The sequence below is a fragment of the Pyricularia pennisetigena genome (assembly GCF_004337985.1).
Source record: "Pyricularia pennisetigena strain Br36 chromosome Unknown Pyricularia_pennisetigena_Br36_Scf_12, whole genome shotgun sequence".
Classification (NCBI taxonomy): domain Eukaryota; kingdom Fungi; phylum Ascomycota; class Sordariomycetes; order Magnaporthales; family Pyriculariaceae; genus Pyricularia; species Pyricularia pennisetigena.
The window spans coordinates 221,115-238,359 of NW_021940924.1; the positions used below are offsets into that span (position 1 = coordinate 221,115).

Genomic DNA, 17,245 nt, shown 5'->3' on the forward strand with positions numbered 1-17,245 from the left:
ACGACTGCGAGCGAAATAAAGGCAGACACGACAAGACCCCGGGCCTATTACATCCGCTACCGATACCGAATTACGTTTGGGAACATGTAGCAGTTGACGGAAAGGACATGCCCAAAGACAAGTTCGGATACGACTACGTGTGGGTGTTTGTTTGCAAGTTCAGTCGCCTGATAGCCACCATCCCAGGACAGAAGACCGACACAGCAGAAATCCTGGCCTCCCGATATTACCGATACCTATACCGTTTCCTAGGACTACCTTTCGTTTGGATTAGCGACAACGCCGGGCCGTTCATCTCCGAATTCATGGCAACGATAAATGAACTCACGGGTACTAAACACCGACACGGCAGCGCCCTGCACCCTCAAACACAAGGTGCCGTAGAGATAACCAACCAGGAACTGGACCAAAAGCTGCGGTTTTATATCGACAAATACCAGACCAGTTGGAGCGTACATTTGCCTGCTTTGGATTTTGCCCACAACGCCGCGTGGCATTCCAGCCTTGGTATGTGCCCGTTAAAGGTAGTGCTCGGGACCGAACCCCGAAACCCGCTGTCCACCGACCTGCCAACCACGACCGTTGATTCAGACCAGAAACGAAAAGCGCTGCAGATCGTCCGCCAGACTAAAGAAGTCCAAGAGTTGGCTCGCCAAAACGCGCTAAAAACGCAGGCGAGGCAGGAAGAACAAGCCAACAAAAAGCGGCGACCAGTAGATTTTGGCGTTAACGACTATGTTTTCGTCAAGAAAAAAGGGTTTCCGACGACCGCACCGACGACCAGACTGGATTCACAGTGGACCGGACCATGGCAGATTCTAGAAGAACGAGGATATAGCTATATTTTGGACGTACCTGAATCGTTTAAAGGAAAAAACTTGTTCCACGCAGACCGCCTCCGCAAAGCCGCAATGGACCCATTACCACAACAGAAAAGAGAGCCGCCTCCGCCAGAAGAGATCAACGGAGAACCAGAGTTTGTGGTCGATAAAGTTCTAGCGTCCCGATTATTTGGCCGGAGTAAGACATTGCAATACCAGGTCGCATGGCAAGGATGTGATCCAGACGACACGTGGTACCCGGCTGAAAACTTCAAGAATTCAGCGACAGCCCTTGACGACTTCCACAAGAAGTACAAAGATGCCGCAGGACCGCCGAAGCGATTGGCAATCTGGATAAAAGCCGCTGCCGAGGATAAGTTGGACGAACCGAATCAGGAGGATAATGTGGCAGAGCATGGAGATTTGAACGGTAAAAGGAAAAAGCGACGACATGGTTAACTTGACAAAAGCCTCGCATGATCTCCTGCGTCGACATACGAGGTTTGGAAGGGGGTAGTGTGACATTTGGACCATAAGATCACCAGACCCTAACCCTGACCCCTGACCAACGACCCACCAGGGTGATACCTTTATTTACGTCGCGTCAAGCTCAGAACTTTGTTTGTTTCCTTTCTTTTGCTCAGAGTAGAATCTTCGTCGATAGACGCCAATAGACTAGCTTCCGTGCTATGCTTACCCTGGCCGTGACATAAAGGGTTTTCTTTCATGTGACAAACGTTTTGATCGTAGCGTATTTTGGAACGGAAAAACTAAAAATACATATAGTTATTTAAAACACGCTTAAAAGATTAAGCAAGATTTCCATATTTGCATAATTAATTTATTAACTAACGTTACGTTATAACTACGCATAATCCACATATATAAGTGTAAAAGCTTATATAATTAAATTAAAATAAACTTGAAGCTATATATATACAGCTATTTATAGTAGTTACCTGGATAAAAGAAGAAGCGAAAAAATAATATGCCAAAGGTTATAATGGAAAATAAATAAATAAAGGTGCGTTAAGTTACTTTGAAAAGAAAATAATCAATTTAGTTTATCGATTTCAAAGCTTTTTTAAAACCAATATTCATTCGCAAACTTTGCTCTGCTTTCGTTTTTACCCTCTCTTTACCATTCAAAATTTCTTACCCCCGCTATGATATTTATAGCAAGATGAAAACTTCCATCGTTTTTACCCTTTTTGCAACGGTTAGCGCCGTTACCGCCATTCCGCACGCCGCTAAAATTATCGACGGTTACCCTATTAAACGGGAAAAGACGAGCGATTCCGGCGAACATCAGCTCCATCGACGAATAGCCGGAGCAGCTGCGCATGCAGCTTGTATGCAGAATTGCTACGCAGAATGGGGTTTTCTATACGTTAATGATCCTGAAGGGCTTGAGGCCCACTGTATAATCTGGTGTTCGCCTGAGTTAAATGCTGCACACCGGTGAAAGGTATTTATCGCATATTGGGTTAAGGTTTTAACGCTTGTAATTATACGTACAATTGACGTATTCTACTTGTAACGAGTGTATAAACTTATATCGGCGGCAGCCAAGGCCCAGCCTGGCGCCCGGATCTGGATTTGTGTGGACAGCACCTCGGTTATTTGGGCTACTAGCTATAAGCCATTGCAGTCTCAAATGCATTCGACATTTCCCTTTTTCTTTCGTTCATAGACGAAGCTTCAAAATTGGCAAAGGGAGTAGTGGCGCTGAATCTCAAAAACCTATTGCCAGGTGTGACATTTGGAACATGAGATCACCAGACCCTAACCCTGACCCCTGACCAACGACCCACCAGGGTGATACCTTTATCTACGTCGCGTCAAGCTCAGAACTTTGTTTGTTTCCTTTCTTCTCCTCAGAGTAGAATCTTCGTCGATAGGTGCCAATAGACTAGCCTTTATACTATACTAACCCTGGCCGTGACACTATCTAACTTCAATTATTTATCTCGCGGTATAAAAGCACAGTAAGCCTGCGTAACCTTCGTCTGCCAACACATTGGCGCTAATCCTTTGCAAGGATCTGCAGTAAGTGGATGAATGCCTGAAGGACTCCCGGAAATGGCATGAGCGTACCCACTATCTGCGTTGCATTCAACCCCTTAGTCACTTGGTGGTATGGCTAGTCACCGCCACATCCCATTACAGGCAGGTCTAGGGTGCGATGACTTGATGGCTAGCCAAGGGCTACGATAAGGCCCGTCTAGGCCAGCTTACTGATCCCAGTAACCAGTCGGAAAAGCGTTCCTACTCGGCCTCCCAAGACTCACATTTTGTGCACGGGGCGTGCGTTAAAGGCACCAGGGCCAAAAAATACGTAGAAAGCTCCCTGGTATGCGGGGCTTTTGAACAGGTGCTGGCCGAGGCCAAGCTGAGGGGGGTATCGCCACTGACCGTGACCAGTTGCCCTCCGGCTAGGTAAGATGGTGCAATCAAAACAAAGCATTATTTACCTTCACCTTCACGCCTGGGAAAATAGTCAAAGACTAGCGGACAGTGTGCGAGCGTTGATACTGAGGAAATTCCACGAGTACCTAACCTTACTGGTATGCCACACACGCCTGGCCATCATTCCGCGCGCCCTGGCCCCAGCCCCAGGTCCAGGTGGGGCCCACCTCCTGATAAGGAAACAGCGAGCAGCGGCTTTTAGTCCCCCAGCCCAGTAGTAGTAGTAGTAGTATTAGTTAACGCCGGGCTCGGCCCGGCTTGTTAGCCGGCCGTTAGCAACCTCCCGAGGGGTATCTCGGCGCGCGTTCTATCTTCTTTATTTACACAGGGGGAAAATAAGGAGGGCAGAGGCGGATCGGGCCTGACCGGGTTCGGGCCCGGTCCTGCTTAGGGGGTTAATTCACTGACGCGACCCCGTGCCTAAGGTGCACGGAGGGTTCGTCTGACGGTTTGTGCCGTGAAATGTGGGTGAAAAGGCAGTAAATCTATTCCTTGTCAAAGTTCGAGTCGTTTACGATCGGTGTCCTTAAGCGTAAAATGCGTTCGTGGCGCGCGGGGCGCTGGCGGGCCGCTCTGGGGCGGGCGCTAAAATAATTGGTGGTTATCGAAAACGCCTCAAAGCTTTTCGGTTGCCCGAGGCTTGTCTGGAAGAATTTGCGGCGTTGGGCGCGGTTTGGCGGCCCGACCGGCCGCTCGTTATCAAACCACGGCCAGTTTTTCCACACCGCCCGCGAAAAGCGGCAGTGCACCGGGTGTTTAGGGGAGGTCCGCTTCCAGCACCAGGCACACGAGGTATTTGCATCCTGGTGGTTGAAACGGTTATAGTAGGCTTTGAAATCGCCGTGGCCGGTCCTCATGGCCAAATAATGGCCCAGTAGGGGTCTTGGCAAACGCAGTTCCTCGCCTTGCATTTCCTACAGTAAACTATAGTCACAGGGTTGGACCAGACCCTTTAACGGACAGGCCAGCTAGAGCCCTCCTAGTCGCTGGATACCCAGCCTGCCACGTAAATATAAAGTTTGCACCTTAAACCTACCGCATCCACAAAAAGGTCTTTTGGTAAACCGACGCGCGCATCCGTCCTCTCCGGCTAAAATAACGTCTTTTCCGCCTAATATGCCGACGATATCATCTGCCCCGGTATACGTCCCTAATGCGAATAGAAAGCTTCGAAAAGCCGGCGACACCCCGTACATGTCCATCCACAATTTAATCCCCCGTTGGTTCCTGGGCTAGCCCAGCGCCACAATATGGACATAAATGCAATCGAATTTTTCCCGTCCTCCAGACCCGGCGCAGATTCCCAATGTAAATAAAAAGCATGGGGCGTTTCAATTATATTATTCCACCACGGCCCACCGTCCACGGGGTGTACCAAGGGTGCGAACCAAGGCCGTGCCCACGTTTCTTGCTTCCCGTTACCCAAAGCCGTTTCCAGCAATGGGCCGACCACGTCTTGCTGTCGGGACCCTTTGGAAATTGCCGCGCCGGTACAGTGTTTCCGGTCCACGTACAACTAACCAACCCCCGTAACGGCATTACCTCCTCGCTGCAGGCAATTCCAGAAGGTGTAAGGGGGTGAAAGGGTGCCCTGTCGATTCGAAGAACCGTCGGGTGGTTCTCAGCCTAATTTCCCTTTCTTTTAAACCGTATTGTTTAGCCTTCCGGGGAAGGACGCCTGCCTTTCCGGCTGGCAAAGTTTTTGTGCCACGCTGGCTCGCATCGCGAAATTGGGCCTTATCTTGTGCGCCTTTATGCGGGTGGCGCGCCGAGCCGCCGATCGGACTCTTCCTTCACCGCGATCAGTGGAAAACTCGTCAAAGGGGAGATCTGTCGATTATACATGGGTGTTGCGAGGAAAGGCGTTCCGTGTAGTGACGGTGCTTAGGGCGACAGGTTGAAGAGTTTTTCGTGTGTGCGCGCCTGTTAGGGCTACAGGCGGAAGTCCCGCGCAAACGTTAACAGCATGGTCCGTGCGCCCATACTGAAAATTTTGTGTACGGGAGAGAGTTGCAACAGCTCGACATATCGACAGCTTTCTGACTCGAAAAGGTTGTGAAGGCGCCGATACTCTGCCTGAACTTTGGAAAGCTCGGCGATCTTCGCTGTGCGCTGCTTTGCAGCCTTGGACTCTATCTCGACCAGCATATTCTGGTAATGGGTCGATTGGCTGTAGAAGTGTACGGCAAAGGACTGGGTATCACCAAACGAGCTGAGAATACAAGGAAGCAACTGGTCGGCTGCCCTACACCGCCTTTCGAGGTATTTTTCTACCCTGTTCAATCTCGCCATTTGTTCACGGAAGGGCAGCAGGAAGGATTCGAACAGTCCTGCAGGAATGCAAGGGTCATATTGCCCCAGCAGTGGGATCTGACCTGTTGCTATTTTGTCGCAAACAACCCAAAGTTCAATCAGGACCAGTACCATGATTGACCTTCCTTCGGAGTTTGTCTTGTAAACCGATGTAGCGATTCTCTCATAGGTTGTGATCAGGTTAGAGAGTTCGGAACACGACTTTTCACTTATCATGGCATGGCTTAGCCAGTCATCCAGGTGGTCGGAAACCCATGCTTCGACCTCTGCAAGACAGAAGGCCGTATAGCCATGAATATCGAAAGTCGACCATCCAGAGAGATCAGGCAATGAGCCTCTGCTCAAAGTTGACATGTACGCGGGCGGGCAGAAAGACGCTCTATCCAGGCTCATAGTCCGGTCTGATATGGAATTGATAAATTCGTCAAGGTTCTTCAACCTGTGAACCGTGTCATTGACAAAATTGACCGACTCAAAACGACGTAGCTTATTGTCGGGGCTTTCGTTTGCAACAAAAGGACGCTGACGGTTGATTAACTCTCGAGCGGCGTCAGTCATTGCCTTGTCTGCGAATAAAATTACTCGTTCTTCCACTTCACCCTGGAAAGCAGCAAGTAGTTTGTGTTTACGTCGAACAACCTTGAACCTCATGATCTCGATCACGTCGCTAGACAGGTCTTGGTGAAAAAAACCGTCTATGAACAACGACGCAGTAAAAAATAGCATCAATGACTTGTAGAGGCATTTAGCCTGGGATGTCGACCCTGCTTCGTGGCCAAGAAGGAGTTGTAGGGAGACCCGGAGAAGCAGCCACACTGGCGATCGGCGCCAGGGCATGTAACTTTTGTGCCATATGATTTCATCACGTGTGTTCTTCCAGACTCCTTGCGAGATGTCATCAACATGCTTGGTGACAGGCCCCAAAAAGGCAGTCATGAATTCGGTTACGTACACCGGGTCGACGGTGTCACGTGTCTCCTCGTGTAGTTGTCCGGCCTTTTTGACCAGAGGACAAGTGTCGGGGCAGCTCTGGTGGCAAAGTTTGTGCAGAACCTTTGCAAAAGATTTCTGGAACTCCCGGTCACGAAACGCTCCCAGCTCAATGGCCATGGCAGGCCCCGGAAAGTAGCGGCGAAGCCTACCAGGCGATTTTATGACAGCTGAGTTGAGTGGTGACAGCTCGAAGGACTCGACGTATACCGAGTCTTGATGTCTGCCGATTAGAACACCGGCGTTTTGAAAAACGACGTTGATACAAACTGCTTCTCCAGAGACTGCAGTGGCTCAGTTCTAGCGTTGGAATGGACCTTCAAGCGACAATAAAGAACCTGATCTGCGTACCCTTTTCGCCGATCTCGTCGAGGACCTGCTCGAACTTATCACAGTGTATATAACCATGCTCGTTCTGGGCTTGGGTCATGCGTCGAATCATTGAAGCTGCAGATCGCATCAACGCACGATTGCCAAATGTAACGTAGGTCGCAAACTTCTCGATGCACGCCATGATGTTCGACTGCAGTGCCTTGCTGTGGCTGGCTTCCCAATCATCTCCTTCAGGGAGCTTGGGGGGCAGGAAAACATGGTTCACCATGTAGGTAAAAGCCGTATTTGTGAGTAACATAATGAAAAAATATCGCAGTGTAAAAGCTTGAAAATACTTCGGGGTTGAAAGGTAGCAGAAATAATAGCAGTACAAGTCTATTGACTGCCAGACGAAACTAGATTGACTACCGAAGCTTGGCAGCTTAGCATGACTTCCGTCAACTTTTATCGACAGTTGAATAGTTGATTATCACATGTTTAGCAAACCCTCCGGTCATTCCTGGAAAAACCCCATAAGGGACACCAAGAAAATGTCTCTACTTGATATGCAGAAGATCAGCCTAAATTCAACAAACACACAAATAAGATCGAAACTTTTTTTTGTTGGGAAAACCCAAATTTCGTGCATGTGCTGCTAGGAGGTTATATTTTCGTTTCTGTACAAAAGACGAGGGCGGAAACCGGCGCTTGTATGGAAGCTATCCTAGATATGATTTGCATCTAATTTCGTTGGGGCTTATGTACCAGGCAAAACTATCACGTGGATGTACATTACCCAGCGCAGGACAATAGCCCGCGTACTTTTCCGGTGAAACCAACTCTGAGGTTTATCAGTACCCTAGCAACTTTTAGTTATATCCAGCTTCATCCTTCTTTTTCAACGCGTAGCTTTTTCACAATAAACAATAGGATTATCAAACCCGAAAGCGCAAATCATTCTTGAACTAAATGAGCTTCGATCCAATACAAAAATATATCGGGACTTCGCTGATGGCTGAGATTTTATAAAAATGAAGCCAAGTTTTTCTGAAACTGCTTGTCACAGAAGGTTTTCGGACTCATTTCCATAGCGGCCCCAGGAAAGTAACGGCGAAGTCTGCCCGAGGGTTTCATCACAGCCGAGTTTACAGGAGAGAGCTCGAAGCACTCAATGTAGACAGAGTCTTCATGCCTGCTAATGACGACACCTGCGTTTTGACAGACAATATGGACTGTCACGGCTTCTCTGGTGCCTGCGGTAATCATCAGCATGGGTTGATCCCAAGCCTTGACTCAAAGAGCTATATAACAGACTGGCCCACTGCCTTCAGAATGCGCTCAAGGTTGTCCAAATGAACGTTCCCATTTTCATCCTGCAATTGAGTCATCCGGCGAATCATTGCTGCCGCCAAGCGGGCCAAAGCACGCCTACCAAGCGCAACATGCGCTTCCAATTTCTCAATGGATGCCAAGAGGGTTGACTGCAGCGTCAAATCATGTGCTGCTTTCTAATTGTCTCCCTCGGGTAGACAAGGTGTAAGGAAGACATGGTTCACGAGGTAAAACATGGCAGCCTTTGTGTTCGACATTCTGCGTTGGTGGTGGGAAGCTAACTGATTCTGGAAAACACAGGATAACAGAACGGCGGTGAAAGTAGTGTCTGTGAGTTTTCTGCTTGATACTTACTAACAAATCCACGTTATAAATCCAATTTTAATAATATCAAAAAATATAAAGTATTTTTGAAAACTTTAAGATCCAAATATTATTTTCAAAGTTAAAATATTATTTTCGATAGTAAATTTATAACATAAACAATATATAAAATAAAAAGGGTACTTGTTTATACATTTTTTCAAACCCCGGTTACAAATTTAAATAAAATAACTATATAAATTAAATTGAAAAATATATTTAAAACCGACTCTACTAAAACCTTACTATTGTCACGGCCAGGCATACATTGGAGAACCTCAGCGTATTAGGCGCTTTTAACGAAAATTCTAAACTGAAGAAAAGAGAGAGAAATCACAATCGACGACGCGCTCAAGAGACGCGCTTAAATCCGGAGGTAGTGGATCCTTGTCCGATCCCTGGCTCGGTGTGGAGCCGAGTCGTGATTCTGAGGGTAGGTCTAGGGGCCTGATCCTCACAATAACTAACATGACCAACTTATGTTATTAATGCGTTGGACCCAGTTTACGCGTATTAATTAATTAACATTTTCATGATATAATACTATGCAAAGTATTTTTTTGCTATAATTGGCACCGGCTACTTTAAAGTTAATTAACAAATACAGCAGGTAAATATAAATACCCGATTTAATCGCCATTCTGACTACCATTTCCAGACTACCACTTCCAAACCACAAGGCAAATCTTTCTCGCAGCTTACCTCCTATACCTTTCCTACCGTTTCTTTTTTGATTACAATCCATTTCACCTTTTATTCGAAATTACAACAGTCGTCAATATGCAATTTAAAGCAATTGTTTCACTCGCCTTATTTGCCCTGCACGTTAGCGCTAGACCTTATTGTAAGGTCGAACTAAAGGGCAAAAGTCAATTTCAATGGTTTAGACTACAACCCGCAGTATATGTTCTGCCTGGCCGGCACGGCAGGGTTCACACCGCATCCTATACGGTTAATTTTGAAACGAGCCCCGACTGCAAGGTTATTGAAAGTCAAACGCTTACAGGGACGATTGATTACGAAGAGTGGAAACTTGATATTTCTATGGTAGATGCATAAATTTTACTCTAAATGTTCCATGGAGTAACGGGTTAACTCAGGGGGTTTTTAGGTATTAAATTAAATATAAGATAGCATATTAAGGCCTTGGAAACTTTTAGACCTTGTTTATTTTCATTTAATACTCTTTTCAACCTTGGGTACCGCTTTTCCTGTGTCGCGGATTGGTGTATCTGGGCCACTGTGAGGAGTAGGCTGTAAGGATCAGGCCCCTAGACCTACCCTCAGAATCACGACTCGGCTCCACACCGAGCCAGGGATCGGACAAGGATCCACTACCTCCGGATTTAAGCGCGTCTCTTAAACGCGTCGTCGATTGTAATTTCTCTCTTCTCTTCAGTTTAGAATTTTCGTCGATAGCGCCTAATACACTGAGGTTCTCCAATGTATGCCTGGCCGTGACAGTTTCCGACAAAGGTCCGCAGTTCGTATTAGATTTGATCGACGAAATGTCCAAAATTTTGCAAATTAAATGGAAATTTTCGACGGCCGGGCATTCCCAAACAGCAGGGCAAACAAAGATTATAAACGCCTATATCGATCAAAGGTTGCGCCCTTATATTAACCATTTCCAAAACAATTGGGACAAACGTATGCCCGCAATCGATTTGGTGCAGGTAACGCTACCCTATAATTTTTTCGGAGGATTTTTGTCACGGCCAGGGTAAGCATAGCACGGAAGCTAGTCTATTGGCGCCTATCGACGAAGATTCTACTCTGAGCAGAAGAAAGGAAACAAACAAAATTCTGAGCTTGACGCGACGTAGATAAAGGTATCACCCTGGTGGGTCGTTGGTCAGGGGTCAGGGTTAGGGTCTGGTGATCTTATGGTCCAAATGTCACAATTTTCACCTTTCGAAATTGGAAACGGTTATCCGGCCCATATGCATTTCGATTGGACGCAAAGGATTAAACTAAAGGGATTGCTTACCCGTAAACGATTTACAAAAACCGAAGCTCAAACAATTACCAAAAAATTGGAAAATTATATGGAGGCGGTACGCACCCACCTCCAAATGGCGCAATAACGAATGTGCGACCAAGCCAACAAACACCGCCGGAAACCCGATTTCGGAATAGGAAGCGCCGTCTACATTATTAAAAAGCATTGGGTGACGGACCGTCCTAACGATAAATTAAATTACCCGTTAACCAGATGTAATTATATAATTAAAGAGAAACGGGGGCATTTCTACCATTTGGAATTGCCAAATTTTTGGAAGGGAAGCCGCGTATTTTATACCGACCGTTTTCGGTTAAACCCACGTAACCCATTGGACGGATAAACCGCAAAAAGGCCCGAAAGCGAGGTAATCGACGCGTTAAAAAATACCAACGAAAAGGAATGGGAAATCGAACGGGTAATTTCCTCGCGGGTGTTACGAGGTGTGTTTCAGTACCAAATCCAATGGAGAGGTTGGGACCCCGACCCGGAGTTCTACGACGCGGAAGGATTTAAAAACGCGGTTGTGCAATTGCGACAATATTATAACGCCTACCCCGACAAGGCCGGCCCTCCCATGCGCTTAAAGGCCTGGGAAAAGGCAGCCCTCGAGGATCGGTTCGACCCGCCCGACGAGTACGATAACGCCCCGGCTACGGGGAACAGCATAGCCCGCAAATTGCGACGTCGCCGGTGAAAACAGGACAAAACACGGCAAAAATCCTAACCGCTCGCGGGGCGGACGGGGGGGTAATGTTACGGAATGGCGTGCCTGGGCGACTGCCAACCGTGACTAGCTCCACCTTACGTGATAAGGCGCCAGGGTTCGTTTGTTATTTGCTCGCTTAGGCGCGTGTACGCGATTGGCACTGCGTGCCTTTTTTTTTCCTTTACACTTAGTTTTAGATTTTCGAATAGAATCGCCCCTATATTGCAGCCTTGTCTCTTTGGGATCGCTTTCGTGACAATAATAATTATTAATAACAAATTACTGTTTACGTATAATAAAAATTTTTTCCATTATTATAGGAAAATAATAGGATTGTTTAAAAAAAGCCGGGAACGGTTATTTTAACGTATTCGTTTGCTGTCACGGCTGTGAGGATCAGGCCCCTAGACCTACCCTCAGAATCACGACTCGGCTCCACACCGAGCCAGGGATCGGACAAGGATCCACTACCTCCGGATTTAAGCGCGTCTCTTGAGCGCGTCGTCGATTGTAATTTCTCTCTTCTCTTCAGTTTAGAATTTTCGTCGATAGCGCCTAATACACTGAGGTTCTCCAATGTACGCCTGGCCGTGACAACCAATAGGTTAAAATAACCGATGCCCGGCGATTCGAACCACGTTATATTTGCTGCTGCTGGTTTTAATTAAATAACGGATTTTCTTAATTATGCGTTTTTTTTTGGAAATTGTTGTCCAATAACAAAAAAACAATTACATAAATAATTATTGCGGGGCTAACCTTTGAGAATTGGAGCCGGTGGTGCCCTGGCTAAACTATTAACCAGGATAAACCACATGCAGGTAACGGCCACAATATATATAACGAAAACGCACCTTGGATAATTTTATTATAAAACCTTTAATTTTATAAATTTTGGACCCAAAATACGTTATCAGGGTAAAGCCCTTTTGACAATATTTAATTTATATCACGCTCACTATTTATATTATTTATTATATTATAAATAAAAGTTGCATGATATTTGTTACGGAGTGGCGTGCTTGGGCGACTGCCAACCGTAATTAGTTCCACCTCACGTAATAAGGCGCCAGGGTGAATTTGTTATTTGTTCGCTTAGGCGCGTGTACGCGATTGGCATTGCGTGCCTTTCTTCTTCCTTTACATTTAGCTTTAGATTTTCGAATAGAATCGCCCCTATATTGCAGCCTTATCTGCTTGGGATCGCTTTCGTGACAGAGAAGACTTGTTTTATTGGCCGTAATAGCAGGGTAGAAAAAGATTAATAAAAATCTTACAATGCGAAATAAACGAAAGGTTCAAATCGCTTTTCTGCAGCTAGGGTAGGTATAATGCGGGAAATAATTAAAATGTCAGCAATTATGGACGAAGATGCTAAATTGACAAAACGAGAGGAAGGAAACGAAACTTTTAAATTTAACGCAACCGGAGTACAAATCTCGCCTTTGTAGTCGCTTGTTAAACAGGGGCCAGGGCTTGGTAATTCCAAGCTGTAAATATTAATAGCAACTGTATTTAGCCTTGGTTTATAAAACATTAAATCTTTTACTAATTTAATTTATATTAAGTTGAATAGAAATAAAGAAAGGATTTACGGACCCTTGGCGCATTATAACAAAATTTTAATCAGTACTTTATATTTATTAATGCAAAAGATAGTTATAAATAAACCGCTTGTAAAAATCTATTAATACTAATCTATTAATAAAATCGTTCACAATTCAAAATACAAACAACCCCATATATAAAAGGTCCGGTTACTTCCAGTAACTAGTTGCGATCTCTCAATACAGAAGTTCTCGTCCACATGCGACTTTACATTATTTTGGAACCCATATCCAACCAATTACCCGTTAACATTTACACAAAATCAACTACAGTTAAAGTCGCTTTGTTAAATTCTTTTTCAAAAGAAATTAAAGGCAAATTTAACGCAAAATGAAGCCTACCCACTTTCTTTGTATTCCGCTCGTTACAACCACTTCGCAGCCTCAGTTGATGAGAAGTTTAAACGCTTTTAAAACAGATGTCGCTAGTCTCAGCTCTTTCAAAATCCCAGAAACCGCAGTGCGTCCCCTTAGTACGATTCACATTACCTTAGGAGTAATGACCTTGCTTGGAGATGAGCGCCTCAGTAAAGCAGTGNAATCGTGATTTCTCTCTTCTCTTCAGTTTAGAATTTTCGTCGATAGCGCCTAATACACTGAGGTTCTCCAATGTACGCCTGGCCGTGACAACCAATAGGGATGCCCGGCGATTCGAACCACGTTATATTTGCTGCTGCTGGTTTTAATTAAATAACGGATTTTCTTAATTATGCGTTTTTTTTTGGAAATTGTTGTCCAATAACAAAAAAACAATTACATAAATAATTATTGCGGGGCTAACCTTTGAGAATTGGAGCCGGTGGTGCCCTGGCTAAACTATTAACCAGGATAAACCACATGCAGGTAACGGCCACAATATATATAACGAAAACGCACCTTGGATAATTTTATTATAAAACCTTTAATTTTATAAATTTTGGACCCAAAATACGTTATCAGGGTAAAGCCCTTTTGACAATATTTAATTTATATCACGCTCACTATTTATATTATTTATTATATTATAAATAAAAGTTGCATGATATTTGTTACGGAGTGGCGTGCTTGGGCGACTGCCAACCGTAATTAGTTCCACCTCACGTAATAAGGCGCCAGGGTGAATTTGTTATTTGTTCGCTTAGGCGCGTGTACGCGATTGGCATTGCGTGCCTTTCTTCTTCCTTTACATTTAGCTTTAGATTTTCGAATAGAATCGCCCCTATATTGCAGCCTTGTCTCTTTGGGATCGCTTTCGTGACAATAATAATTATTAATAACAAATTACTGTTTACGTATAATAAAAATTTTTTCCATTATTATAGGAAAATAATAGGATTGTTTAAAAAAAGCCGGGAACGGTTATTTTAACGTATTCGTTTGCTGTCACGGCCAGGCATACATTGGAGAACCTCAGTGTATTAGGCGCTATCGACGAAAATTCTAAACTGAAGAGAAGAGAGAAATCACGATTGACGGCGTGCTGGAGAGACGCGTTTAAATCCGAGGTCAGTGGATCCCTTTGTCCGATCCCTGGCTCAGCGTGGCTGGTAGAGCCGAGTCGTGATTCTGAGGGTAGGTCTGGGGGCCTGATCCTCACATTACCCCCTTTAAGGCCTGATCGACGTAGGCGGTCAGAGTCTTGAATCTGTTACGTGTGTCTCCTCGGGGCCTTCCGCCGCTCTCGTGTCTTTTTCACATCATGCTCGGCAACATTGTCCTCGGGTCCGTCCTCCGCAAAAACATCCTCTGCTGCGCTCCTGATCCATTGTTGCAAATTTACCGGAGGTCCTGCTGCGTCCGGGTACTCCCTGTGAAAGGTATCCAGCAGTACTGGTGAATTTTTCAAGTCGCGGGCCTCATACCATGTCTCATCAGGGTCGAGTCCGACCCACGATACCTGATATTGCAACGTCTTCTTTCGTCCGAATAGTCGCGAGGCCAACACTTGCTCCACCTCCCACTCCGGTTCTCCGTTAATTTCGACCGGTGGTTCCGGCTTTTGATACTGCTGAGGTAATGGATCCGTTGCTGCCTTGCGCAGTCGGCTGGCGTGGAACAGCTTACTACCTTTATACCAGGCAGGGGTGTCGAGAACGAAGCTGTGGCCCTTTTCCTCGAGAATCGTCCATGGTCCTGCATTTTGCGAGTCCAACTTGGTCGTAGGAGCTTCTGTGGAAAAACCCTTTTTGCTAACGTAAACCGCATCTCCCACCGTAAAGTCGACCGGTCGCCGTTTCTTGTTAGCCTGCCTCTGTTGCTCTATTTGCGCTCCGAGTCCGTTGTTGCGGGCCAGTTCCTGAGCTTGCCGGGCTTGGCGGACCATTTCCAGCGCCTTTTGTTGCTGACCGGTCTCCAGGTCTTCTTCGGGTAAAGGTAGAGAGAGCGGGTCTCTAGGGCGAGCTCCTGTTTCTGCTTCGATCGGTGCCATGCCAATAGAGGCGTGAACGGACGAGTTGTGGCCGAAGTCGAAAGCGGGGATATGCCGTCGCCAATTCGTTTGGTATTTGTCTACATAAAAGCGCATTTTCTGATCCAATTCAGCGTTGGTAATTTCGACGCTGCCCTGACATTGAGGGTGGCGGGCGCTTCCATGTTTATGCTTTGTTCCTGTCAACTCGTTTAGAGTGTTTAGGAACTCGGATATAAACGGTCCGGCGTTGTCGGAAAGCCATAAATCGGGGACGCCTTTCCAACGGTACACGGTCTGATAATAACGCATGGCCAAGGTCTCCGCGGTGTCCGTCTTTTTTCCCGGTAGGGTGGCCAAAAGTTTGGTCAATCGGCAGATGAAGACCCAGACGTAATTATAGCCTTCTTTATCCTTGGGCATATCTTTGCCGTCTACCATTACGTGCTGCCAACACCGTCTAGGGATCTCCAGTGGGTGCAACAGCCCAGGCGTCTTATCATGTCGTACCTTGTTGCGATGACATTCGCGACAATTATTAATATAGCGTTTGACGTCTCGATTTCGGTCGGGCCACCAATAGTCCTTTTTCAGGCGGCTGAGGGTTTTATTCTGGCCTCCATGGCCGAAGATCTTGGGCTCATGAGCTTCGCGGATGAGAGCCGTTCTTAAGAAGATTTTGCCATCCTGGGTAGTCTCGGGTACCGTTAACAAATTGTCGTGGTGACCTAGGTTCTGTTTCAGGTTTTCTTCCAGGATAAGGGCCACCAGGTCAGCTCCATGCGGTGCGGAGGGTTCCAAGTTGCTAATGGTTGGAAGAGGTTCGCCGGGTCGGGAGTCGATCTTTTCTGGAGGGATTAGTGCAATGGTGCGGTCTAACACAGCTCGGGCCTTGACAGTAGGGTTGTCGATGGTTTTGCGCGAAAGGGCATCGGCTGCCACATTATCCTTGCCGGGACGGTATTTAAAGGTGATGTCGAAGTTGGCCAGGTAGTCAGCCCATCGTATCTGGCGAGCGGACAAAAGTTTCTTGGTCGACCAATAAATTAGGGCCTGGTGATCGGTGAAAACACAGAACTTGGTACCCAACAGGGCTGGTTCGAAGTCCTTTAGCGTATTAATCACAGCTAATAGCTCCTGGTCCTGAATCGGATAGTTTTGTTCAGCAGGGGACATGGTTTTGGACGAATAGCCGATTGGCTTCCAGCTGCCATCGTCCTGTTGCTGCCACACGACACCGGCGGTGGCCCTGCCACTGGCGTCGGTGTCCATCCTGACAGGCATACCGGGTTTGAAGAAACTCATCACGGGGGCGGTGATCACCAGCTGTTTCAGCGCTTCAAAGGCAGATTTCTGCTCGGGGCCTCTTTCGAACGGGACTCCCTTTTTCAATAATCGGGTCAGAGGTTCTGCTTGTTCGCTGGCGTGATGGCAGAACGTCCGAACGAAATTGCATAAGCCTAGGAAGGATCGTACTGCGGAAACGGAGGTGACGTCGTCCCATTGCCAGCTGGTGATGGCTTCGACCTTTTTGGGGTCGATGCGGATACCTTTACCGATCTCTAGAAGTAAACCCAGGTACTCGATTTCGAAAACGCCGAAACTTGACTTTTTGATATCGCCTTGGAGTCCGGCTTTGTGCAGCCTGTAAATAACCTCCTCGGTTTGCTCAAAATGGACTTGCTCCGATTTATCCTCGGTATAAATCAACACGTCGTCTGCGTAGGCGCTCGCGAAAGCGTCCAGCAGTTCATTAAGCTGAGCGTTGATAAAAGCTTGGAACCAGGCGGGTCCGACCTTCAGTCCAAAGGGTAGGACCTTCCACTGAAATGTGCCTTGTCGCGTTTTGAACGCCGTTAAATACCGTGACTTCGGATCCATTAGCAATCTGTTAAAAGCTCGAATAATGTCGATCTTGGTCATCCTCCGGGCTTTTCCACA

At 46.5% G+C, this 17,245-nt stretch overlaps 5 protein-coding genes across 5 annotated transcripts; 2 read left to right on the forward strand and 3 right to left on the reverse strand.

Annotated features, from left to right (window-relative positions):
- Nucleotides 1-1,959: 1,959 nt before the first annotated feature.
- Nucleotides 1,960-2,139, reverse strand: PpBr36_10952 (uncharacterized protein; the record flags this gene model as incomplete). The annotated part of the gene is made up of 1 exon (XM_029898059.1): nucleotides 1,960-2,139. The coding sequence occupies one exon, from the start codon at nucleotides 2,137-2,139 to the stop codon at nucleotides 1,960-1,962; it is 180 nt and encodes a 59-aa protein (XP_029743573.1).
- Nucleotides 2,140-5,222: 3,083 nt separating this feature from the next.
- Nucleotides 5,223-7,224, reverse strand: PpBr36_10953 (uncharacterized protein; the record flags this gene model as incomplete). Its single annotated transcript, XM_029898060.1, has 2 exons — nucleotides 5,223-6,877; nucleotides 6,945-7,224. 2 exons carry the CDS (start codon nucleotides 7,222-7,224, stop codon nucleotides 5,223-5,225), a joined length of 1,935 nt encoding a protein of 644 aa, XP_029743562.1.
- A 982-nt stretch (nucleotides 7,225-8,206) lies between these two features.
- On the reverse strand, nucleotides 8,207-8,494 carry PpBr36_10954 (uncharacterized protein; the record flags this gene model as incomplete). Its single annotated transcript, XM_029898061.1, has 2 exons — nucleotides 8,207-8,413; nucleotides 8,462-8,494. The coding sequence occupies 2 exons, from the start codon at nucleotides 8,492-8,494 to the stop codon at nucleotides 8,207-8,209; spliced, it is 240 nt and encodes a 79-aa protein (XP_029743572.1).
- An 886-nt stretch (nucleotides 8,495-9,380) lies between these two features.
- PpBr36_10955 (uncharacterized protein) lies at nucleotides 9,381-9,659 on the forward strand (the record flags this gene model as incomplete). The annotated part of the gene is made up of 1 exon (XM_029898062.1): nucleotides 9,381-9,659. One exon carries the CDS (start codon nucleotides 9,381-9,383, stop codon nucleotides 9,657-9,659), a length of 279 nt encoding a protein of 92 aa, XP_029743557.1.
- A 1,031-nt stretch (nucleotides 9,660-10,690) lies between these two features.
- PpBr36_10956 (uncharacterized protein) lies at nucleotides 10,691-11,299 on the forward strand (the record flags this gene model as incomplete). The annotated part of the gene is made up of 2 exons (XM_029898063.1): nucleotides 10,691-10,914; nucleotides 10,957-11,299. The coding sequence occupies 2 exons, from the start codon at nucleotides 10,691-10,693 to the stop codon at nucleotides 11,297-11,299; spliced, it is 567 nt and encodes a 188-aa protein (XP_029743559.1).
- Between the last annotated feature and the right edge of the window lie 5,946 nt (nucleotides 11,300-17,245).